Source organism: Zonotrichia leucophrys, chromosome 20 (genome assembly GCF_028769735.1).
Source record: "Zonotrichia leucophrys gambelii isolate GWCS_2022_RI chromosome 20, RI_Zleu_2.0, whole genome shotgun sequence".
Lineage (NCBI taxonomy): Eukaryota > Metazoa > Chordata > Aves > Passeriformes > Passerellidae > Zonotrichia > Zonotrichia leucophrys.
Window position 1 is genome coordinate 1,817,863 of NC_088189.1, and position 26,705 is coordinate 1,844,567.

Here is a 26,705-nt window from a genome sequence, read left to right on the forward strand (position 1 = left end):
GCCTTGCTCCAGTCTCCCCAGGTGCCTTCCAAGCTGATAATTTCAGTTCTGAGATGTGGTCAGAGGTGCTTGGTGAGGTCTGGCACCTCACGAGTTCCAAGAACAAAACAAACCTAGAAAATTTTGCAGAACACATTTGGTTTAAAAAACTTCATAGTAATTTAATACAAATTATGAAGTCTCACAATAAACAACACAATTAATGCTCCTCTCAATGCTATTATCACAAAAAATGCATTTAACAACTCAGTTTTCCTTTCCTGAAGGAAAATAACTGCAAGAGAAGAAAGCAAAAGTTTCTTCCTTATTTCAAGACAGATTTTCTGGGGAGTGACTCAGTATTTTCATGAAACTGAACATGAATTTGGATTTGGTTATTGGCAGCCTCTCCCTCTCCCCCAGCAATGCGAGAATGGTGAAAGGTCAAGTGAACATGAAATTCCAGACAACTCCTTTTAAGCCTTAAAAGCAAGACACAGAAACCAGTTTTGCAAAACACCAAGTCTATATTTACATCCACATGTAATAATATACTCAACTAAAGTGAAATACATCATAAATTAAATGAGTAATGTGTGCCTGCTGCTTGCCGACTTCCGGTTCCAACAATTAAAATAGAACAAAATGGAATGAAATAAATACATTTAAAAAAGAAAAAAGGAAAAAAAAAAATCAACAATTTGTACCTCTATATATGCACTGCTATTTCCAAAGGAACATACAAAACCAGTAGTATCCCAATAGTTAATACTGATGGGCAAAGTGTGGTGGTGCTGCCATGGAATGGAGTCTTCAGGTCCATTTTTCCATTCCAACCCCAACAAAAGCCTTGAGGGAAACTGTACCAGCATGGAGGAGATTAAAAACAAACCAGCCTCAGGTCTGTTTGCTGCAACACGTTAAAAAGCAGCCCTGCCCCTGTGGCACAGGACAGGGAGAGATCACACACAAAAATAGATTAACCCTTTTCCAAGTGAATTCATCTTCAAAAATAGGCTATAAAAGTGCAAAACTAGGAAAACAAAAATCTAGATTATGTACATATGGCTCAGCTTATGAACAGGAAAACAGGTCAATAGTGTACAATTTCCTGATACACAGCACTTCATTCCATTGCCAGTTTACAGAGACATTAAAAACCAGTCCCATTTACAGGAACCAAGACAACTGGAACATCTCAAGTTGCATAATGAAAAAACAAGAGTTTCTAGGTTTTGCTATTTTACATTTGCTTTAAGAGGGAAGAGAGAAAAACAAACAGTGCAAAATATTTAATTGTTTTGTTTTACTAAAATATATGGAAGTCAAAGCCAGGTACAGAAGGAATTAACTCTTAACTACAACTTCATGAGAAGAAACAAGGAAGGCAAGTTAAAAATGCAACAGTTCTGCTTTACTGGCTGGTAACTGGCCATCTTCCCTTTACAAAAATTAAACTGCATGTGCATTAGAAAAAACTCTTGTTGTCTTCACAAAAAAAATAAAAGGAGATATTCTCCCATTTACAGGCTATTTCTCACTCATTTTAAACACCCAGTAGATGCTAAAACTTGACATCAAGAAGCTTCCAAGCACAGTCAAGTAGGCTCCATCACAGCCACATCCCTTTTGCAGTCTGCAGAACCCAAATTCGTATTTCAAGGCTCTTATTTGAGACTTTACAGCTTTGGACAAAGGTGCAAAGGAGTTTTCTTTCTTGAAATGTGACTGTGTGGAGCTTAGTACAGAACCAAACATTTGCAACATGGAGATTATTATTGTTTCTCAAGCAAGTCCCAGGGATTTTCTGTTTGCATGGTGGCAGAGGTGTTTTTTAAGAGGCTTCTCTGAAGAACAGCAACCAGTGCCAAGAGAAGAATCCAGCCACATTTCAGGAAATCCAAAATGTCAAGTATTGCCTCCTGCTTGCATTTCAAACGTGCTGGAAGGAGCCCCAGAGCAGCAGAGCCCTCCAGCACGGCCTGGTCCTCGCCCAGCCAAGGCAGATCAATGTCAGCACCGTTGCTTTCGTGTTCACAACATTTATAAACCGGACACTTTCTGACAGTTTATTTGGAACTTTTAAAAAACTAACATAGTTCAACAGGAAAAAAAAAAACCAACAGATGAGAAACTTTCTCTTTTATGAAAAAGGAGCATTACGCCAACAGGATTTTCAACTTCAATATTTACAGTTTACCTGAGGTGCAACGATATATATTCTTTCCAAGAGAAACTCTTCAGCAGCGCTCAAGTATGTAAAAATAGAACTCCTACCTAATATTTGGTCAATTAATTCTAATGAGAAATACTCAAAAGTCAAGGTCAAGATATACATTCTCCACACACCTTCATAACCCAACTGTTTAGACTACTTTTGTATGGCTATTTGGTACAAAATGTTAAAAGAACCAATCTTATAAAACTGTAGTGTTTCTATATACAGTACAATCACAGCTTAGTTCAGTAGCTTTCACCATTTTCTCTTCCTCAGGGGATGAACTGCAGGTACAACTCCATGGAATATGCACTTGTGTCCTTAGACCTGGAGGGGGAAAAAAGAGGAATAAATATGAGTTTGTGGTATACAGCTCTAAAATACAGCACAGTTTTTGCTGGGAGGAGTGTCTTTATAACAAAGGGAATTCCTTCCACATCCTTGCTGAAGAATTGATACTGCCATGGAGGTCTGCACTGCCAGCTTTTATCTGGCAAATAAAGTCTACTCTGGAAGATGCTCAGCCATGAAATCAAGTTAACAACACAACCAGACACACCTATGCCTAGCAGGAGGACAATAAGAGCAGTAAGATTAGAAGAATACCAAGAATTAAGTGTTTTAAAGTGTTATCCTCCTGTTTCTCTTCAAAAAGGAGCATCCTGTATTAGCACAGAAGTCATTACCACTGCTCCAAACAATCAGAGCTGCCCCCCCAGCATCTGGTGATTTTATAAGGAGGAAATTTTTATCTTTTCAGGCTCAGGCTTTCACAAGCTCTCCTCATGCTGTGCAGGAACCTTTGATGCCATCAGCACCTCATGCAATGTTTAAGGAACAATTAGTGCAGGAGGTTTGTGTACCGTTCTGGAGTGATTCAGTTCTTCTTGTCACTGGGTCTGAAGGGTGTGTTCCCCACAAAGGGCTCAAAACTTCTCTTCTGCAGGAGGTTGCTGGGTAAGGGCTGGTATGACACTGATCTCTTTCCTGGAAAAAAAGTCATTGAAGGGAGTTAGCACTATTTCCTGCTCCTCTCAGGTCCACAGCAGCATCCAGAATCCAAAATTCCTTGACAAATCTTCTCACAATCAGGCCTCAGAATCTAGATATTCCTCTTATAGGAATTCAGGACACAGAATAAATACAAGGAGAGTGAAAAGATAATTTAACAACTCTGTGGTTTTATCCAAGTGATGCCCAGCTCCCAATTTTACTTATTTTATTTGCATGAAAGAAATGTCTTTGCTTAACTCATCCCACAGCAGATGCCCTACCTAAGTGCTGCACCCCTCATGCCTAAATCAGTTCCTGTACTTGTTTGAAAACTGAATTTTTCAATGAGTATTTCAGAGGGAAACTGGGGCACTTCATTGCTGCTATGGAGGATTACATGGAACTCGTGACACTTTAAAGAGTGTTAATACAATTTACTTGCAGACCTTTGTTAAGCAATTTTCAGTCTAGTACACAGGTAGTTTTGTGTTTATCTGAGACCATTAATTCACATTTATAGATGTGAAATCAATGCCTGCTCCATATTAAGTCTTACTAGCTTAGGCAAGCAGTCAAAAACACTTCATAAAATGAAGGCAAAAAGTCCAGAATCATTACTCCCACAGGATCCAAAAAACCCAACTGCCATCCATATTCCATGAGAGCTTCCAGTGCAGCATTGAAAAAAGCCCTCCTGATCTTTAATTAAATTAAAATGGCACAGCCAAATTAATATTTCAACAGAATCCACGGAGCCATTGGAGTGTGTCACGAGCAATTGTCTTTAATTTGCAGCCTCTGCCAAATCAATCAGCCAACAGGTTATCCCTGATAACATGTTGCCATTGCAAAGGCAACTAATTTGAGAATAACACAAACTGAGTGGTTTCAGAATGTTTCTGTCTCTTCAGGGCAACACGGGATGGCAAAGCTTACAAGCAATAAGGGAAGGCATCATGCTTTAATCAAGTTTGCCAAGTGGAACATATTCTCCTGACAACTTGATCCAGCATTTAACATGCGACAGAACACGGTGGGGGCACCACGGGGACGTTGCCACAAGGCACACGGGCCCTCACAGAAAGGTTTTGACATCGTGGATTATGAAATCAGCAGGGTTCAGCAGGAGGAGAGGGCAGAAAGCTGCAGGTCTGCACCTGCACAGCTCTGCAGATGGTATCACACAGCTGAGGTCTAGAGAAACTGCATGGTTTCGTATTTTTAACGAAAAATAAAAAGAATTTAAAGAAACTTTAATCGCTGCTCTCCATCCACAATAAAATTCTGACACTGAGAGGTGGCTTGGCTGTTACCCTACTGAGAAGGGTTCAGGGTATCAAGGTTTGGGTTGGGTACTTCTGAGCAAATTGGTTGAAAAATCAAGAAATTACCCTTACAAACCCACATCTTCTAGCCCAGGGCTTTTATGGAAGTTGCTATGAACACCCAGCAGAGGGGGGCTCATTTCAGAGCCCTTCCAATGGAGGTAACAGCCATAAAAAGTTGCTTTTCTCACCCGGAGCCAGCACCGGGTAATGAGCAATGAAATGCTCATTTCCATAACAACAAAGCTGTCAAATCAGCTGCAGCCACCGCTCTGAGGGCTCTGAACAACAGCACCAGTGCAAAGGTCTGGGCTGCAGGGCACCAGGCACCAGGGCAGAGAGGCAAAGCCCAGCCCGGAGCCCTCCCTGGCACAGCTGGAGCTCCCAAAGGCAGAGCCCGGTGGGTTCCAGAGGAGTCCCTGTCACACACACAGAGCTGCTCCTGCAGCCGCTGCCCCGGCCCGCACTGCGGCACCTCCACACCCTCACTGATCCCGGCCACAGCTCCTGTGCTCCTGGGCCCAGTGTGCAGCCGCTGCCCCGGCCCGCACTGCGGCACCTCCACACCCTCACTGATCCCGGCCACAACTCCTGTGCTCCTGGGCCCAGTGTGCAGCCGCTGCCCCGGCCCGCACTGCGGCACCTCCACACCCTCACTGATCGCTGCCACAACTCCTGTGCTCCTGGGCCCAGTGTGCAGCCGCTGCCCCGGCCCGCACTGCGGCACCTCCACACCCTCACTGAGCCCGCCCAACTCCTGTGCTCCTGGGCCCAGTGTGCAGCCGCTGCCCCGGCCCGCACTGCGGCACCTCCACACCCTCACGAGCCCTGCCACAACTCCTGTGCTCCTGGGCCCAGTGTGCAGCCGCTGCCCCGGCCCCACTGCGGCACCTCCACACCCTCACTGAGCCCTGCCACAACTCCTGTGCTCCTGGCCCAGTGTGCAGTCGCTGCCCGGCCACACTGCGACACCCACACCTAATACGCCACAGACGTGCCATTTTCCCAATACCAAACACGATTACATCCTCACCCCTCAGGGACCCAGCTCTGGTGCTTTTCCTCCTCCGCTCCCTGCCCAGCCTGGGCACACAACTGCGACACCTTCCCTCACCTTTCCCACAACCCACTAGCAAAGCCTGCATATTTATATACAAACAGAAATTATTTATATGTGATATATTTTTGAAGGCCACAACCTTAAAACAAGCAGACAAAAACCAGAACAGAGTGAGCAAATACTTTTTTTTTTTTGCCTCATCACTAAAAGTGGGTTCAGTATTTGCAGTTTGCTGACCTGAGGGAACACACCCCTGCTTGTCACCATCCCAGACTACTGCAGAGGAGCAACTTTACTGCTTCCAGAGAATGGGAGCATTCAGAGTTCAGGAACTTCACAGACTTTCAGACTACACAGCCCACACAGGCTATTCATTTTTATAATGGGATCTTCGTCTCAAAATTCAAAGTCCTGTATTTGTAGCTAAGTCCATGCTGAGCTCAGCTTCAAGTCATAAATACCACCTTCTACAAATAGTCAGACAACTGCTTAAATATCACCCAGCACCTTTTAATCTCGGCCTCCTGCTGACTTTTTGAAAATGTTGACCAAGGACAAAACACAAGAAGCATGTATTTTGTAAAGTACCAGAGTTCTCCCAAAACATCACAAATCATTTATCTCTGCTAGGCCCACAAGTTTCCACAGAGCACTGCTGCACCATAATTAGAATAGCAGAAATCTGTTGTCTTGATTTAACAAAGTATTCTGTTCCTACTAGAAGTTAAACATTAAAAAAAAAATCCATTGAAGAGCAGGAGTCCAAAATTTACATCAGTTTTATGATCTGCAATACATCCCTTTCTGCTCTTGAAGGGAACAACTGCCCATGGCAGTTCTTTTTTTTGGTAAAAAGTTTTATTAATATTCCAGATGGTCCAAGACTTCTGGCACATTAAGCAGAGAGTCTCATTCCATATCCTGGATTAGTCAACATGTCTGGAGTGTCTGATGAGCAAACAATACATGTTTGCCATCAGAAACCCATGGCAGAGGGGAAGGGGAACCTGAGGAACTACAGACCGCTCTTTAAAATTCAGCCCTTCCACACTCAATTCCCCAAGCCAGGAGTTTGCTGAACCTGGATTTTAAGTTTAAAATCCAAGCACTGACTGAGCCTGGTGAAATGCTAAGTACAGCTGTATTTTCAGTGTTCCAAGGTGGGCACACACTCACTCACATCCCATTCCCGTCCCTGGGCAGTGGGGTGAGGAGGAAGGAGGGACTGTACCTTCTCCTGTCGAGCTGGTGACCTGGCCATTGCTGGATCCACAAGAACCATAAAGTGACCCAGAGCTGAATGGCTCGTAGGGTTTGAGAGCAGTCAATCCATTGGGAGGATCAGCATCATCTGCACTGAGGAGCCCTTGTTTGCTTGGCAGAACAGAGGATGTGGGTTTGGTGCGAGGGTATTCCTGAGGTAGCAGATTTGCATATCTGTTTGCAACGTGAAATCTGCTCATTTCGTATCTCCTGTAATTAGCCAGAGGAGAGTCCAGGTGCTCCACAGCTACCACAGAGGGTTTCATCCGTTTGGAAGAGCTTTCTCCATAGTCCAGACTTGCATTGCTCCCAGATTTACTGCAGAGATAGTCTCTGCCTCGCTGGCAAGCCCAGCCAGGTTCACTGAGGTGAGACTCCAGAACCCCATTCATGCTGCTGCTGACCAGACCAGACTGAGTCACTGGGGCACCCAGAACTTTGATTTTATAGTCAGATTTCTTTACTCTGTCCAGTACTGGAGAGATCCTGAAGCTGGAGTGCACTTCTTCTTGCTGAGGTTGTCTGTAGTTGTTTGCCTGAGCTCCAAGGTTGCTTTGCTGTTTGTGAAACTTGAGGTTACTCGGGGCTGTGCTGCTCGACTCGCTCGCGGGGAAGAGAGGGGCTTTGTTCTGAGGAGGGGCACACTGCTTGGCTTTCCCTGGCTGCAGTGGCTTTTGCTGTGGATTTGTGGAAGCCTTGTTTTTGCTGGGATGGAGAGGCAGAGGAGGCACGTCCTTGCCCAGCAGGGCCGGGGGGCAGCCTGTGCGCCGCGCCTTGGCCACGGCCTTGCTCCTGTAGCCGTTCTTGTTGACAGTGTCAGGGTTGTACTTGTGCATCAGCCTCTGGTGCATCATGAGGACCTCGGGGTAAAATGTCCTGTAGGTACAGAAGGGGCAGGTGCTGGGGGCCAGCAGGCCTCTGCTTGCAATCACTGAACACTCCTGGGAACTCTTGCTGGTCAAGTCCAAGGGCTGCTCGTGACAGTCCACGACAGGTCTGCGTCTGTAGTTCTCAGTGCATTCTTGCATATTGTTCACATTTTTCCCACCAATAAAAGCACAGATGTACTGGACATCATCTTCCTCTGATGCCACAGAAGCCTTTCTCTCTCTTTTAGGCTGGGCTTCCTTGGTTTCCTTCTCAGCCTTTAGTTTCTCCGGGTAAGGAGCAGGCACGTTCTCAGGTACTTGATTCAAACTGCTACAAACAGAACCTTTGTTCGATTCCCTGGAATTGTTCTTTACTTTTAAAAAGACTGTGCTGCCCATTGCATTGCTCAAGGACACAACTTCCTTTTGCTGCTTGGCAGGTGGGCAGCTCTCAGCATCTTTGGCACCATCAAAAAGCCTCTTCAGATTTTTGGTTTCTGGAGCAGCATCAGCAGCCAGCGACAGCGCCGTCTCCTGACCCCGCAGGGAACCTTTGCTGTCACCCTTCCCATCAGCTGCACTCTCACCATGCCTGTCCTTGTGGTGTCTCTCTAAATGATACCTCAGGGAAGTTTTCTGGGCTGCTGCATACTCACAGAATTCACATTTGTACGGCTTTTCACCTGCAACACAAATTCATCAGGAAATCACTCTGAGATTCCAAGTCTTGATCACAAACACAAGGGAACATTGTGGACTCAAACACTAAAACTGATTTTTCTCTCCCCTTCCACACACTCCTAAGTCCCAAACTCATGTAAAAAATCTAAACAACAGTATCTTAATGCTTTTACTAACTACAGTGACATCTTCTGGCTGTGCTGGGATGTTTCCACCCGCTGGCTGTGGATGGAGATGGGAGCTGACAACGTGCTTGGCAGTTATTTAAGACAATTTATAATTATGTAAATAATCACATTTTATTTGCAATTATTTATTTTGTTTAGAATTAGAGAAAACTTTGTTCTTATCATCAGCAATTTTGAAGGCAGTTTCTGTTTTTCAAAAGCAAAATCAAACATTCTATCCAAGTGGATTCAGCAGATTTCCCTCCCCTCCCCAAAGGTGTAGCCCCCATTTACCTGTATGAGTTCTGAGATGAATATTGAGGTAATAATTGGAGCGAAAATACTTTCCACAGTAGCTGCATTCTCTGGAGGTCCCAAGGGTTTTAACTTTTGTTCTTTCCAAACTGTCTTCATTTTTATCTTTGGGAGAAAATACAGGCATATTATGAAGAGCAAATGCAAATTTGCAGTCTTGTTAAAAACAGTAATTTTTTAATGATAAACAGAAAATTCTGAACTGCAGTCAAATTCTACACTCTGCAAGTAACTCTTGCTGTGTTTTGCTGCACTCTAAGTAACAAGAGAACAAGAGTTAAAGAGATTTCTGTCCACAACACTGTGGTTTGTGACAGTGACCAAGGAGCCCACAGAACAAACAGGATTATAAGCAAGATTCAAAGAAGAAAAGTTCTTTTTATTGACCTACAGAACCTTGATGGAGAATGGCTCATCTCAAATACTCAACAGGTTGTAACTGTATTTTTATTAAAGGGGATGCTTGAATTAGTGCAAGTGGGATGATTCAGACAAAAACCTGCTCTGTGCACGACAGCCAAACACAGAGTGGTGGGGAGGGAAGACAAAGATGCCTTTTGTTTTAAATTAATTCTAATAATGGTAATGATTATGTGCTAATCCATGGGATGTCTGTAGAGCGACACTCCTTAGATTTGATGAGGAGCATTTCCTACAAGCTCCTTAGATTTGATGAGGAGCATTTCCTACAAGCTCCTTAGATTTGATGAGGAGCATTTCCTACAAGCTCCTTAGATTTGATGAGGAGCATTTCCTAGAAGCTCCTTAGATCTGATGAGGAGCATTTCCTACAAGCTCCTTAGATTTGATGAGGAGCATTTCCTACAAGCTCCTTAGATTGGATGAGGAGCATTTCCTACAAGCTCCTTAGATTGGATGAGGAGCATTTCCTACAAGCTCCTTAGATTGGATGAGGAGCATTTCCTAGAAGCTCCTTAGATGTGATGAGGAACATTTCACTGTGTTATTAAGCAGTGAGGAAGTGCCAGGGTGTCCCAATGGTGCCCCGGTACTGCAGGAACAAAGCCAGGGATGCCCAAGCGGTTGCGGTGCAGAGGCAGGAGGTGCCACAGGAGGGCGGCAGGGACAGCGCAATGCACAGAATTCACCGAACAGCAGCGGGCACAGCGGCTGCGCTGCAGCTCCACTGAAACCCAGGCGGCTCCGCTCCAAGGCAAGGCTGACTGGAAGCCCTGGGAGGAAGGAGACCTTCGGTGTGACTAAGGAGTCGGATCTATAACAGACTTGAAAGAGTTCTTTGAGGTTCCTGCCTGCTGGAAAGTGTCTCTCCTGGAAGTGCTGCGTGGCTCAGCCTGTGAGTTAAACAAACAGCTGTGTCTCCAGAGGGGTGACTCAGCAGCTCGCACCAAAATCTGCTCTGCTTTAGGATAAGGCGCTGAGAAACAAACTAAGCAACTTCACATGAGGTAATCATTTCATTCCTTTGTTCCTGCAGGCAAAATAAAGGGCTGCACATTACCAGAAATGGCCAAGTCAGGCCTGTGTGGGTGCCAGGACATTCTGTACGCCGTGTCTTGCCCTGAGATTATGCAAGTGTCTGTTCCTCACAGCCGGCTGGGAGCATGTCACACACAGAGCTGCACATCAGCTGGAGACTTCTGCCAGGCCTTTTGTCCCTGACATGCAATCTTTTTCAATTAAGGAATCATTCAGTATCACTTGCTTTTCTAAGACACTGACATGCAGAATTAATCCTGGGTAATGTACAGATGGAGTCCATCCACGCTGCCAGCAATCCTTCCAGGCACAGGAGTTAAATACACACCTCTCTTACATACAGGTCCACATATTAACAGCCTGTAGCCTTACACAAATGAATCAAAGATGCTGGTTCTGACATTTAGGCTTTCAAATTACTGTTCAGAACAAACTGAACTTGCAGTTAGACAGAAAGAAGTTGTAAATTATTCTTTACTTCTCAGAACCTCAAAAGTTTGAGCGCTGAACATTTTGCTTTTAGAAGATAAAGGGGGGAGGAAAGTGAAACTGCAATTATTTTTCATAAAATACTCTTTGTAAAACACATGTGCTGGATGAGAAGGGATATGGGACACCCCAAAGCATCCAGTGAAGTTAGAGATAAGGGGTGAGTAAACAGTGACTTTTTCCAATTGCTAATCTCATTGCTATGAAATCGACTTCAATGACTGCAAGAAGCCCCAATGTAACTTCAAAGACCTCAAAATGGCAGCATCCAAACTTTCCTTACCCTCTCACTTTCCTGTTCCCTTTCCCCTACCATAACATTCCCTGTCTGGTTTTTGAACATTTCCTATCACATTCTGAAAAGATAACGGAAAAGCACGACGCATTCTTTGGCTCTAAGGAGTTCCTAAGCAACTCTCAGCAACAGCCACTTCCAACTGAAGTGCTCCCAGCATACTCACCTAAGTTAATTGTTTCTGGGAGCCCATCTTCAGAGCCGTCCTCAGAGCCCCCCTCCATCCTCTCTGCTGCCCCGCTCTCCTCCAGGCTCCCCATGATGTCGGCACAGCAGCTCCTGGCAGCAGTGGAAGTGTCCCCATCGCCCCGCCGGTCCCTCTTGTGCACTCTGGAGTGAAGGACCAGCTGGTGGTACGTCCTGAAGGCTTTCCCACACTCAGAGCAGTGGGTTGGCTTCTCTTTGTTCTGGGATGATTTAGAATCCATCTCCATAGAAGGCACTTCACCAGAGGGATGTTTCAGTTTGTCCTGGGTTAGGTTACCATTCCCTGTGAAACTGCTGTTTTTATTTACCTTTGACTTCCCTGTAGTTTCAGCCTGGCTACCTTTATTTGCATTCCAAATTTCACAGAGTTCTTCTTTATCTGAAGATGACTCATCGTTGTCTGTACTTCCTTCTTGCCCTGGCTCTTTAATCTGCCCATGACCAACTGCAATTTTACCTTTGGTAGCCAGCTGCCATGCTTGATACGTGGTGAAAGGATCCAGCTCAGCGATCCACTTCGCAAGCTTCTGCAGTTTGTCCTTTTCTGGAACCGAATTTGGTCTTAAATTCAAGAATTGGAAAAATTCCTGGTTTTGAGACGTTTCTTCTGCATTGACTTCAGCAGTCACTTGGGGGCTTTCACCGTTGGGAACTGATTCTTTGGTATGCACTTTGCTGTGCTCAATTAGAGTCTCTTTATTGTGAAATAGGAAACCACAAACCATACAAATTTTGTAAGGTGACGTTACGTTTTCAGTTACGTGCTCCTGCACCACCTCATTTATTGTTATGGGGCCTTCAGAACCTTGCTGATGCTTGTTTCTGGAGCCAGGTTTTCCAGTGTGCGTTCTCATATGATTTTTGAGGAACCAGGGCTCTTTAAATCTTCGCCCACAAACATTACACCAATAGGTGAAAGAATCTTTATGCTTTTTCATGTGCGCCTCGATGTCGAAAGCTTTATCAAACGTCTGCCCACAGACTTTGCAGCTCAGTTCCTCGCTGTCCTGCTCGGTGCTGGGTGAAGGTGAGCTGGTTCTCACCTGGCACTTGTCCAGAGGGCTGAGATACTCGGCCTCCACCCTGAGCACGGCGGGCTCGCACAGCGTGGGCCTGTGCTCGCTCAGCACGTGCTTCCCCAGCTCCTCGGGCTGCTTGAAGCTCTCGTCACAGAACATGCAGTCCAGGGGCGTGCAGCCCTCGGCCTGCAGCAGGAACTTCTCCTGCAGGCTCTTGTAGGAGATGGTGCTGGTTCCCTTGATGGTCATGGGGGCGTCGCTGCTCTCCATCTGGGCTCCCACGGCGCTGGCTATTCCCTCGGGTCCGTCCATGTAGGCCAGCAGGGGCTGTGTGGGCATCTTTCCTCCCTTCTGCTCCTTTACATCTCCTAAGGGCAGCCTGCACTTCTCTGGGGGGGCTCCCTGATCACAGTAAGGACACTTGTAGAGTTCTCCAACATGTGCTCAAAAGTCTGCTCAGCTGGAAAACCTCTGCCAGGAAAATGATTTTTAGGTTTTTTTTTTTCTTTCCACCAGCAGAAATTGTTTCTTCTTCAGCTTTATGTGCTTTCACACATCCCAGTAAAAGAATCCAAAGATTCGCTCAGTGATGGGATGAGGTTTCTTTTGGATTGTTTCTTCAGATTTTTCAAGTCTACAGATACAGTCAGTTGCACTTAGGTTTGTTGCACAAACTTTTCAAATAGTTGCATTGGGTAAAATACACTCAAGGCCAAGTTCAGTGCCACAAAGAAACTCCAGCACCTGGGAAAGAGAGAAAATAATTAGTCAGATCTTTCAAAAGAGAAGTATTGTCTCCCAAATAATGAAAATATTAGGGCTGAGAAGCATCCAGTGCTTTAGAAGAAAGCGTATTTTTAAGAGCCAACTTTTCTACTTGCCAAGTTGAAATAGTTTGGTCTCGAACATCCCTCTGTTTACAACTGTTATTTCTTTGCAAGACTTTGTCTGTCCTTTCTAAACCTGCACTTACCCAGTTATATAAAGCTGCTGGAACCATATTTCAGTGCTCTCCTGAACTCATAACAATGCAGCAGCCCAAGTAACCTTTCCTTGAACCTGTAAAACCACAGCAGAACTTCACTTGTTTGTCCTCTAAAGGCTGTTAAGCAAAAGGCTTTTTGCTTTTTTTTTAAGACCAGATAGCTTGGCATCAGCTTTTATAGTCCTGGTACACAGGGAGTGTCAGCAAAATCTTTGTATGAAGAACCATCCACCATCTACTCAAAGCTTTCCCTATCAACCACAAATTTACAATGCCTGTGACAATTCTGGGCTGGTACAGTAAGAACATCTCAACATTCTGTATGAACTAGTGATACTGTTTCTTGAACAGTACTTAAATCTAGTACTTAAATCATCCAAGAGGCCAATTATTACATTATGAAAACAAAATTCTTCTACTTTTAAAGTGTCACAAAACAAAAAATGATTTATTGATTTTATTCACAAAGGTTTTGGATTCTGCAAGATTAATTGGGGTTATAATGCAGTTAATCACAACTCCAATTTAAATCTTGATGTCATAGTTATAATGCCTGGTAGCAGTAACTCATGGGCCACCACTTTGGACTCACAAATTATAGTTTTGTGGAGTTCAGGACTCCGGTTGATGAAATTTTTGGGTAAAGGAAAAGTCTAGCAAACTAATGCAAGACTAATATAAACTGCAGAAGAATCATTCTGAGCCATTTCCAAATAAAGTAATAACTAATGAAAAGAATTCATTCAAAATCTGACTCAAACTTTGGCAAATTATTTCCTAAGAGCCAGCTGGCCAGTGACCACATGACTTGAGCTAATATACCCCAAAATACATTGTGCTCTCTAACTCTTAGAGCAGAAAACAGCATGGACACAGTTGGGGTTTAAAATTCACCTCCATTTCCACCTCTGCCTTGATTCCATATGGAAAAAAGGAAGCATTTTGTTTTATTTGACCCAAAGAAAGGACAATAATTCAACCACAGCCCTGCAATAGTTCAGGCTGCCAGCCTTCCACAATAAAGATGATTATCAGTTGATTCTCAGCTATTTCTGATCAGAGCTGGTTGGACAGAAAAAGTGATCTTAAAAAATCTTAAACCATTTCAGCAGAAATGAGCCCAGGCAAGAGAAGCAGCTGGGGAAGGAAACCTCAGCACACACTGGCAGGAGTCGTGGATCCAACATCTCCAACACTGCATCCACCTCCTGCAGCCCTGCCCTGAGAACACTCCTTGCTTTTCATGTGAAAACTCAGCACCTCCTTTCCCATCAGGCAGACCACAAGATCCTGGGGCCTAATGAACATGGGTAAAAAATAGAAAATAAAACACCACCACACCAGAATGCCAGCAACAGGAGAACATTATTGTTGCCAGCTGCTTGTTTTTCATTTTTTTCCTGTTTCTCCAAAGTTTAAAGTCTCTTCACTGCCCAGCCCTCAAACCAGGTTGACACAATCAGCACAATTAATATCAAGAATTGTAGAGGGTTTTTAAATGCCAAGTTGTTTCTGGCCTGGGCCAAAGGCTTGCCCCAAATCAGACACAAATGCAGGACCTTGCAGGGTGAGCTGGAGTGTGAGAGGGAGCAGATCACTGCTGATGGCGACAGAACCTGCATTTTCTGCAGCCAAAGTCTCTTCTCTAACTACGCCCTTTATCCCCATTTTCAGTTTCACCACTGCCATGATTAACACTTCCTCTCTGCAGAATGAATCCAAAACCTCCTGGAACAGGCAGGTTCACCTCAGTGTGGGTGACACTTCTGCTTCTCCTGCAGCCTTTGCCTTTCTGCCCTCCCCACTCAGGCCAGACCTTCCCTCACTCCCTATAGGCAGGTGGAGGAGCCAGAACCAAAGTTTGAAGCTCAAGTATTCAAAAAACTTCTTCCCTTTTGTAAAACATCAGGGGAAAACATATCAAAGGCTGCTGGTTAGCATGGTTTATACTTCATGTTCCAACTTGCCTTTTTGTTCTATTTCTACTGGAGTTTTAAAAGGTATTTTTTACCCAACATGCTACAGCAAAGCTCAGTGAGCATCTGCCTGAAAATAACTTAAGTTTCGAATTTCAAAAAAACAATCTAGGCAAGATTAAAAAAGTGGAACAAACTTAAGAGTGGAGTGCTTTTGCTTTCAGAGCCACAGGGAAGTGCCCTGCAGGAAGAAGTGTAGAAATGCTGCTAGAGAGAGGCCAGAGGCATTTCTGGGGCACCAAGGCAGATCCAAAGGGCAGTGCCTGCACTCAGTCCCTCAAGCTGAACTGCGACTCAGCAGCCACTTCCCTGCTCGTGTCTACAAACAGAAAAAGCCAATCAAGGTTTGTTCCACTCCCACTGTGTGGCACTACAGCAAACACACGACAGAGCAACAAGAATGAAGTCACTGGAGAAAGGAAACAGATGAGAAGCAGCAAAATGCACCCTCAGTGCCCTGTTCCTTGTGGCATTCTGGGCTGAGGTGGGGGACAGGAGAGCACCTTCAACATGGGGCAAACCCAGCCTAGGATAAAACCAACACCAACAGCCACAGCCCCAGGATTTCTTAGAATTTAAGCACAGGCAAAGATCACACCTAGGGAATGGCCCAGGTTGGTCATGGATGGGTGAAAAATCCACCTCAATCAATCAATAACATCTTCTCCAATAAATCTTCTTTGGAAACAGGGCTGCTTCAATCCATCTCAGCTGCTGGCAAACAAAACCTGTCCTCACAACCACACAGAGTGCACAACCAACACCTGGGTCATGAGAGGAGTTCCACAGGAGCTTGGGGCCAATTTTGGTGGCTATCAATAGGTTTGAAGCCCTTTGGAGACTTCACCAGGGCCCTCTGCAGCTGTGCTGGCTGCTCAGTGCTCTCACTGCTTTTCACAGAGGCTCTGAACAGTCCCAAGAACCAGGCACAGCTCATCCTCCAGGCAGCACTGCAAACAGAGCAAGATATTCCTGTTTCAGGAATCTGCAATGCCTCTGCAGCTCTTGGATCCACAGGAGAGAGCAGCTACAGACTGGGAAAAACTGCAGGGAGCATTTCTGAAGGGAAGCACAGAGACAACTAGACAAGAATGTATTTAAACAGAGAAGAAGAAAGAATACAAGCACTGGAGTCAGGAGGTGAGTTAGAAAGCTCAGTCTTACTCTGTATCTGGTGATTACACACTTCACTCTGATTAGATCCATGCCTTTTACAAGCAGGCAGGATTTCATGCTCTTGCTGTTCAGACAAGCCAACACATGCCAGAACTACAACCCAAATATCCCCACCAGGATTTTATCCATTAGTAATAAACCTTTCTTCCTACTGAAGATATTATGCCTTGGATTTGAGGACCAAAAACGCTGATTAATTACATTCCTGTTATTCAAAACCCTGGAGGCAGCAGGGAAAGTGTCCAGAGTTGCCTCAATTCTGGTGTTTCCTTGGAAAAGTGGACAACCTGCAAGACTGTGACTCTGGCTGAAGGTCTGTGCAGGAGCTCAGCAAATAAAACACAGTACCTGCATTTCTCGTGCCTTCTTTCACTTTCAGAAGACAAAAGGACACACCAGTATCAGAGACACTGAGTAAAGGAACAGAACAAAACAGGAAATCCTTCCTTCCAACAGCTGAACAGCGATAAACTTGCTACAGATGAACTCAAGGCTGAAAATAAAAAAATGAGTTATCCCCTCACAGAACAAGGCAAGAAGTTGCACTTGTGAGTTCCCTGTCCTGTGAGGGCAGGGCAGGGCAGGGGGACCATCCCTGGATCACCAACCCACCTCAGGCCCAGGGTGCCACCACAACCATAGCTCAGCTGGGAAGAAAGAATGGAACTACTGGAAAAGTTTCAGCCTGAGATTTAGCCCACTGCAGCTCACCCCTGGCTGAGTGTTTCAGCAGGTTCACAGCCATACCCATTGGATTTATAAACACCACAAAACACCCAGAAAGATTCCAGGGGACAGATGAGAACGTCTTGTTTGCATTGCACTTGCCACACAACCTAAGAACCACACCAAAACCCTGCTGCATATAAATGGATTATTAAAACAGAGAAAAGTTTAATTAAGTGCCTGTAGAGAAATTTCATTTATTTTTATTAAATTACACAACCCAAGACAAGATATTACATAGTCTTGAAGATTTCTTTGGGAAATGACCTATCAGGAGTAATTTTATTGCATTTCTACTTCCTGCATTTCAAAATTGCCATGAATATGTAACAAGAACTCAAGACACACCTTTCAGAGAACAGCACAGTCTAACCATTGAATTTCCCATTTGAAACACATTACAGAGGCACTGGGAATAAAAGTTGCACGGCAAGTCTCAGGATAAACAACTATTCTTTGCTAATTCAGCCCTGCAAAAGTATTGTTAAACTGTTAAAAGCGACCTGGAACAATTACAGAAGTTAAAGTAGTTGCTGCAACACTTTCTGAAAAAGAGAAGTGAGAAACTTGAAGAGTTACAGCCAAATCCAGGACACTGAAGTTACTTTTCTTCTCTGGCAGATAAAAACTCAAGACACAACTACCTCAACAAACCCAGATTCTCAAACTCAAGGCCAGCAGCAAAATTATCACTGCTTAGCTGACCAGCTTCTTCCAGCTGCTGCAAATCAACCACCTTAATTTTTACTGAGTACATTGAACTTGAGAAAATTACATGTAACTCTCATTTCCACTTAAAAAAAAAAAAACCTACAGTTTTCCTCATGTTTCAAGAAGTTTCAGGATATTAAGAGTCATTTTGCATGAACTGTTCTTTCCTCTTGGTGTGTTTATGCCCCAGAACAGATTGCTGGTAAATAGATTTTACACTGCTGATTGCTTATTGGAAATTACAAATTTAACACCTTTTTTTATTCCAATTTCAAAGATTTACTGTAGTTGTTCCAGTCCTATTTAAGGACCACAGATACAACAAACCAGTTAACATCACTTTTAACAACACCTCAGTGGGACCACAAATAAAAACTACTTTATGTATGTGATCTGTTTTATCTGGGCACAGCTGTGTTCAGGTGTAACACTGATCACAGGCACAGCAGCTCATGCATAAATAAAAACACCTTCAAATCCTCAACTAAAACCTGAGCTGAGGCTCAACTTCAACTTATTTGGGACGTTTTTTTCTGCTCCTTTCTAAGGAGGGCAGGAGCTACTCCCATCTTTAACAGCAGATGTTAAAGATTATTAATTATTAATTATTCTCAAACTTCCCAGAGTGTTCTGTGGTAGCAGAGGAGCACGTGAGTGATCCCAGCACCGAGCCTTTCATACCAACCGTGCAAGCACAAAACTGTTTTTTATACTTTGGTAACAGTTCAGCCTGATAAAGAACGAACACGAGCACTTGTAAAGGAAATGGAGATTCAGGGGGAGGAAGGGGAGGAAGAGAGTTGTTTGTTTCAGTTGCAGGAAAGATCAAAACGAAGATGTTCAGGTTGAAAAGAGAACATAAAAGATGACCCTAAACTGGAATTTCCACTCCCTCCATCTGCAAATTTAAGTCCCCCTCCTTAGGCTTCATCCTTCAGGCTTGAAGATTTCAAAGTTTTCCTAAACTTAAACTCTTTTATGGCTTATCCTTTTTATCCCCTCTGAGAGACGCTCAGTTATAGTTCCTTCTGACACCACCACAGAGATTTCCAACACAATGATCCTAAAACAATTCACAAAAACACAACCAGAGTGAGACACACACAGAATTGGAGACTGTTATTATCCAAGCATTTCTGCACACACACTTCAGAAAGGTTTTGAGTTGAAAGCCTTTTGCACTCAGATAAAGCAGACACACATGAGAGTCATTCTCCCCCTGAAGCCTCGCAAACAGGATTTTAATCACCAGTGGAAAATAACTCATAGTTAATAATGAACAATATTAGGAAAACTCCCTCCCCCCATCTCAGACATCTATACTAATAAAAACAAAGGATATCCTCTTTCTCTAAAAAACCTTTTCCTGGAGTCCCTTTTTCTTGAGGGCTGTGTGTGTGGCAGGGCTCTGGCAGAGGATGGATGAGCTGAGTGTGTCTCCTCAGAGCTGAATGCCTCTTCTATCAAAGGATGTCATTACCCCTTTTAGAGCAGGCAACCTAGAAGCTTGCAGCATTCTGCACATGTTTTTCCTCCACTGAGCAAGAGCAAATATAAAAGAGACTAATTCTTGGCATTAAAGGAGGAAGCACTACAAGTAAGTATTGACTTTTAAAGTTCAGAAGGACTGCTCAAACTGCCAGATTTTCTTCCTTTTTCCCTCTGATTAGGAGAGAATTTCTCAGGAGCCACAAAACCAAAGTGTACTTTAGACAACAGAAGTCACCAATACCCGTTGTAGAAGAGCTGAAAGATACAAGAATAATCCTATTTTAAATAAGTCTGGGACACATTTCACCACTGCTGTAGGATGATGCAACTTCATTAAATCAAGAAGTTACATGCACTTAAACTGGCAATGACCCCTTACCTTACAAAACAGTTTATTGTTCTCTCCACAGCAGGTAAAGGCTCTCGGTGGAATGAGTGATACATTTTTATTGTTGAGTCAGTCTCACCTTACACACACTGCCTTGTATGTTTAGTCTTGGTTTTCATTTAAAAGAAGGTACTTTCAGAGACCTTAAAAGCAAATTTGACTTTTTTACTTCTTGGCAGAGGGGTGTAAGGTCTCTCCCACAGCCACAAGTACAAAGAAGTGGTAAATTCAGTTTACCAAATTAGACATAATTCCTTATTACTCAAGAGCCAGGAGTTCCTCTGCAGCAATTACAGGCAAGCAGCATCCCTTTGGGCAGCATAGGTGAAATAACAGGAAAAGAGATTATTTTACTACTCCTGAATTGGAGAGAAGTGGTCAGTTCCAAGGAGTTCCCTTTGCTAATGCCATTAATGTGCTCTCAAGTCTGCACCCAGCTCTCAGGCAGCACAGCTCACACTGCTGCCCCTTGGAAGGAACAGAGCACTCTCTGATCCCTGTCCTCTGCAGGGCACTTGGAAGTTGTCACTCTCAAACACAACCACAATTAGGTGCTTGCAAAAAGCAATCTTGAAAGATGGAGGAAGGTACAGAGTCCAGGAAAAGACATTTAATTGTAGTTCAGTCACCCCTGGAACAACATCTGAAGGTATTAAAATAGAAAAGTGATAGAAACAAACACTTGCAAAAGCTGCTCCCCTTCTCCCATGCAGGTGGGAGATCTCCCAGAGACTGAGGGAGACTTTTTAACCACCCAGCCTCACATTCCCCCTCAGCAGTGGGGGGCTGCAGGGATGGGTGAGGTACCCAACAGTGGGCATCTGAGCTTTCCAACAGGCAATTTCAGACCCCAATCTTACAAAAACAAGTTAGAAACAAACAGGGAAGGTGAACACAAAGTGGGGGGGCTGCAGGGATGGGTGATGTACCCAACAGTGGGCTGCTGGGCCAAGCTGGCTGTAAAGCATCTACAGGACTCTGAGCTTTCTAACGGGCAATTTCAGACCCCAACCTTACCAGCATAAAAACAAAAACAAGTTAGAAACAAACAGGGAAGGTGAACACAAAGTGGGGCTCCTCTGGGCCACCTTCACATCCATTTTCCCTACACTGCACCAAACATCACTCCCTGGTGTAAATCCCAGCAAATCCGATTTGCTTTTCCTGAGCAGCAAAGGAGAGGGGCTGAGAGAGCCCCCAGGACTGCGCCCATCCAGCTCCCTGCTATCACAGCACAGTGCAGGCACCACACAAAGGCCTCAGTTTCCCTGATCAGCTCAATCAGAGCACGCTGCACTCCCTTTATTACAGTGAGAAATGCAAGTGTACCTATTGCGCATAAACAAACTCAGACTTTGATACTTTTAGTTACATAAAATCTGCAGCTCATAGAAAAGCACCATCCAGTCAATTATTCACTTCTGCTTGGATGGTTTTCTGCTCCAGTCTTGAAGTCACCCTGATCTACATAGATCTCCCTGCATATTCTACCCACATTTCCTCTTGTGCTTTCTTTTGAAATCCTCGAGGCAGCCTGATAAGCAATTCCATCTCATTGTGTTTCCAAACACGTTTGTCACCTATATTTTTAATTTCAAACTCATTTTTCCCAGCATGTACACTGCTCTACTTTGAAACTGCAAAGTCTGCTCTTATCACACTGCTTAAAAAAAAAAAAGGAGGAAGAATCAAGAGTTCTAGATTTATGATAAGCTATAAACTATGCTCTGACCAAAGTCATATGATTATAACAGTAGAAGTTTTTATTTTTCTCACTGACATACACCCACGTTTGGCACAAACAAGCTTCATCAGCAACAAAAGGAGATTATTTGGCAATTCCAATGAAGGAAAAAAAAAAGTTGATTTCTAAAAGCAAATTATTTAGAGAAAGCAACTTTCTGTTTGGAAGCACATAAAAACCTAGGTAAATTTAGACTGAAAAAGGCTTTTTTAGTCCTAAAACACAACATGTGTTGAGAATCTTACATAGCTTGGTCATATCCTTTTCCTTACTTTTGTATTCAGTTGCAAATCTCTTGTGGAATGAGTCACATCTCTCTCAAAGCACGCATACAGTAGTCAGCAGAATCCCCTCAGCACATTCATGCACCAGGAAGAAAAACTTTTTTTTTTTTTTTTTTTTTTCCTAAAGTCACCTTCGAAAGGCGGGGGGGGTGATGAGAAATGCCCCAAGTGGGTTAAGAGATAAAAGCAATCCCTGAATCGGGGGGATGTGAGATGTGGGAAGGCTCTGAGGGGGGCTGGAAAGGCCGAGTGTCCCCAGCGAGAGCTGAGCTGGCACATGGCAGCCACAACGCCAGGGCTCTCCTGCTATATTTAAAGACAATACCTCAACAGCGAAGCATTACAACATTTAAAGTGAGATAAATAAGCATAAGACACAGGCAAATATCCTGGGTTATTTAATCATCCCGAAAGCGGCGTGGAAGTGTGAGGCGGAGTTCAAAGGTCAAACTCTTCTTTCAGCTTCTTGCAAAGAAAAGAAAGCTCAGCCCATTTTACCTTGGGGAAAGGGGGGCTGCTCTTTCCATATGCCAGCATTTCATAACACAGGAAAGAGGGAGTGTATTTACATATACACTGGATGGAATCTTTGCCTAGGACAATGCATTCCAAATCAAGATTCAGGTTAGAAAGAGCTGGGACAACAAAAAGTCCCAAAGAACAAAGGGAAGTTAAAATTTACTTAACGTTTCCCCAGAGCTTCTGAATTGCAAACTCTCAGATTTTTTTTTTGTAACTAAAAGTTTACTGTAATCACAGGATTGAAAGTCTAAGTGAAAGGCACAGTTCCCTTTTAAAATAATTTCCCCTGATTACAGTAATAACTTAGCACTTTGTATAAAGCATGGTATTAATCTATCAGCATAGTTCTAAATGAAAATACAGTGGTAAGAGGAGGGATTTCTGAAGGTTAGAAGAAGTGCTCAAAAAGGAATTTTTGGAGTGTGATCTAATGAAAGGGGAAACCAGAATCAAGTAGCCTTTTGTGTAAGACAGTCTGATAAAAAGGTGCTAAAGTTTATTATCTTCCTCTCTTTTCCAGCCCCTACCCTAAATCCCGCTCTCCCCACCCCTCCACCAAAACAAAGCAAAACCAAAAAACATTATTCACTTAAAGAGGAAAGAAAGAAATCCTCTAATGCAAAGCCTGGAAGCCATTCTCTAAAGACTACTTAATATGAAACTTTGTTTACAAGACACCAATATAGCCTCCTTACCACACTCAAAACCAGAAAACATCCACTTATTTAAAGAAATGCTTTTTCTATTTTGATCAACAAGGACGTCGGTATTCATTTTAATTTTAAATTCGGCCCCAACAGTGCCATATGAATGTTTAAAACTCATCTATGATATGCACTGTTTGAGAATGTTTAAACAAAGGAAGTAGGAAAAGCCTTAAAATACACAGCAAAACTTAATGGCTTCAATTTTTAAATATAGCCTGATTGCAGCATGGCAAAATTATTCTCTTATGCTCACAGTCAGCCTTTAGAAAGAATAAGTGCAGTCAGTGGAGTAATTTGTCCCACTGGAAATTCTGTATAAAACATCTACCTAAAATAAACAAGGCTTCGCAGCAAGAATCGTCAGTTGCCATTAAGGACACACCTTAAAGTTCTTACCACACAGTAACTAAACAAGTACAAACTAGTGGGGACTGTTTGCTACTTTTGTCTTAAAAGTTAATGAGATCAATTCACTGCTCAGTATCAGATCCTCAGATCATTTTCTGCAAAATGCAGCAGACAAACAACCCCCAAAACACGAACATCCAGGCTTTGAGTGGCTGATGTGTTATCAGCAAGCCTGAGCTTCTCGCACAGGGAATAGAAATATTCACATTTAAACCTGACACCACGTAACAGTAAAAGGTAAAACGCTGGAGTGCTCAGAATCTGGAGCTCTGGTACTGGAAGGCAGCTGTTGTTCCCCTGCCTTTTCTTTTGTTGTGCTTAATCTCATGTCAAGTCATTCAACCAACTCCAAAGCGATGAAGACATAATTGAACAACCTTAACTAAAAACTGATCTACTGTTCCTCAACTGCCATATATGCTGTTTAGAGATTAAAAAAAGGTTAACTTATGAAAAAACAATCCACAGAATTTAAATCAGCAACTCTGCTGCATGCAGAAGAGTCGCTTGGCTGAGGGCCAAGCCAATCAATAATCACTGTAATAGCCGTGGTTCTAAAGTTATTTGTTTTTCATATTCACCACCCTGAAAAACTTAAAAGGCAAAACTCAGATGCTGATTTCAGGAAAGAGCCTAAAGAGATCGAAAATCCAAGTATTATGCTCAGCATGACGAGATTGCTCACTAAAAAAAACACGTTGCAGAACGATCAGTGATCACAAAGCCACATTCCTGCTACAGATCTTAAAATATTGACTCAGTTACAGAACTAGTAAAGGGGAAGAAAAAAAAACCCTCCTCCACCCTCGCCCTCTTCCCTCCCCCTCTGCCAAAGAATGCAGTTTATCCCACTTATTTGCAACTGTCCTTTTCTATTATCCAAGGAAAGGCTGAAACCTCAGTGTGGACATCCCAAATTAAAGTCTCAGTCGTATTCCCAAACCTCCAGTTAAGAGGAGCTCCTAAGAGCAATAAAACATGGCGTTAAAGCATTTGCAAGCCATTGTCACAGCCCTGTGCTCTGGTACCTTTGCAGCCCCAGAAGCAGCCCCCAGCAAGCATGGAAGCGTTGGTCAGCAAGTCAATGCCTGCTATTCAACTTGTAGTTAGGCGTTTTATTTCTGTGTCTTCCAGATCATATCACTCCCGCATTTCACGGCCTAATAAAATGTGAAGAATGATATGCTCCCTTCTCTCCCCCCCTCCCTGCATCTGAAACTGCGTTATTTCCCTCTCCTCTTTTTCACACATTCTTACAAAAACTTCCCTTTTCACATACTTCTATAAGAAAATATTTCACTGCAGCTATACTTCAGTTCCTATTTCTATTTTCGATTTTCACTAGATTCTTCTGCTCCTGCCTCCCCCTCAAACCCACTGGTAGAAACTGATGTAGTTTTAAACCTCTCAAGGTCATTTCAAAAATGAAAAAAAAAAAATGTTGCCTTAAAAGAAAAAACCTTTAAACACACAACCCCCCTAAACTAAACCCTTTTCACATTCAAACGCCTTTCATCAGCAGATCAATAACCCAACAGAAAGATTTTTGTTCCCCACCACTTCAAAACTATTACACTTCAATTCAAATACTTACTGGGAGTCACACAGCACATTTTATGGGATGGCTCATTAGAGAACATACAGACCTTACTTTGGGTGCAGGTTTTCTGTGTGGGAGACAAACAAACAAACAAAAAAAGCCTCACACCCCAAAACAGAAAGTCCAGGGGGCATCACGGAACAGGAATGAAATCCAATCTCTGGATATTCTAGAATTTTATTGTCCTCGCCTGGCAACCTCTTTTGTTGCTTAAGAAGTCAGTTGAGCCTTATTTATTTATTTTCTAAACTTCCTATTCCCCTTTAAAAAAAAAAAAAAAAGAAAGAAAGGAAAAAAAAAGAACCACGATGCTAAAGAAATGATCGGGAAGGCTTTGGTCTTTGAAAGACAAAGGTAAATGAAACAAAACCTGGCAAAACGGATCAATAAACTTTTCATTAACAACCCCCCCCTCCGCCCCATGAGCCACTTACTACAAATCCTTCTTCCAGGAACATCTTTGACTCACAAAGAAATATTCTCGTGTCGCCGCGCACCCCCACCCCGGCCGAGCGCGGCCCCGGGCCCGGCGCGGCGCCTCGGGGGGGGCCCCGCGACCCCCCAGGTGTGGGACGGACGGCAGCGCGGCCCGGCCGGGGGCGCCAGGGGAGGGGGCGGCGGCGCGGCGGCGGCGGCAGCGCGGGGCCAGCGCGAACTTTGGGTGGGAGGGAGCTGGGGAAGGGCTCCGGCCGCGCCGCCGCTGCGCCCGCCCCGCGTGGGGAGGGGGCGGCGGGAGGGGCCGCTACCTGCGGGGCCACACACACACCTGGACCTTCCTCCGCCCCCCCCGGGCCCGCGCCGCCCTTCCTGCCGCCTCCCGCCGTCCCCCGGGACAGCGCGGGGACAGGGGGGGGCTCCGAGCCCCGCTTCCAACCGGGCCAAGGCGGGGGGGGGGGGGGGCTGCGCCCCGAACCCTTCAGACATGCCGGCGGCAGCGGCCCCCCCGCGCTCGCTCGCACAACCGGCCCCTCACGGCAGAGGCCGCCCGAGGGACGGGGCTGCGCCTGCCGCAGGTGCCCCCGGGGGGGCGGGGAAGGTGAGGAGGAGGAGGAAGGGGCCCGGAGCCCCCGGCAGGTGCCCCCCAGCCCTGCCTCACCTGAGCCGAGGCGCCGCGGGGCAGCGGCCGCGCCGCGCTCGGGGCACTGTTTGTAAACGGCTCCGCGGCAGCTGTTGCTCGGGCAGCCCCGGGCCACGCCCCTCCCTCTGGACACGCCCCCCGGGGCGGGGCCTGCGCTAGCCACGCGCCCGGCGCGTTTCAATCAACGCCGGCCCCGCCCCCCGGGCCACGCCCGGCGCTGGCCACGCCCCGTCCCCTCAGACAGGACAAGGAGTGATGGACGCGATCCAAAACACAGCCGCGCCCACCCAAACACGAAACACAGAGCCGGTGTCACCCAGGCACTAACGTAATTATAGCCAATACACCTCACCAGCATTGATCCTTGCGTGGGTCACTGGGGACATAATAAGCACGACCCTTTTTGTCCTGTGGCTGCAGCCCCAAGTGCTCAGAGAGGGGCCTGGCACCCATCAGGGCTCCTCGAATACACAGATTTACTGTGCAAATTGCCCCAAAAGTGCCCAGCGTTCATCTATTTTTCATTTTTTTAAACACCCAGCTGCTCTGCTCCAGAGGGATGGACACTACA

General features: G+C 44.7%; 1 protein-coding gene across 2 annotated transcripts; it reads right to left on the reverse strand.

Annotated features, from left to right (window-relative positions):
* Positions 1-607: 607 nt before the first annotated feature.
* Positions 608-26,239, reverse strand: ZNF217 (zinc finger protein 217). Of its 2 annotated transcripts, none has more exons than XM_064730130.1 (6): positions 26,153-26,239; positions 11,279-13,082; positions 8,850-8,975; positions 6,807-8,390; positions 3,061-3,184; positions 608-2,524 (listed from the first exon to the last, which is right to left on the reverse strand). In XM_064730130.1, the coding sequence occupies exons 2-5, from the start codon at positions 12,675-12,677 to the stop codon at positions 3,075-3,077; spliced, it is 3,219 nt and encodes a 1,072-aa protein (XP_064586200.1). In that variant the 5' UTR covers positions 12,678-13,082; positions 26,153-26,239; the 3' UTR covers positions 608-2,524; positions 3,061-3,074. The 2 variants fall into 2 exon arrangements, with proteins under 2 accessions (XP_064586200.1, XP_064586201.1); XM_064730131.1 differs by lacking the exon at positions 26,153-26,239 and adding an exon at positions 25,051-25,088.
* Between the last annotated feature and the right edge of the window lie 466 nt (positions 26,240-26,705).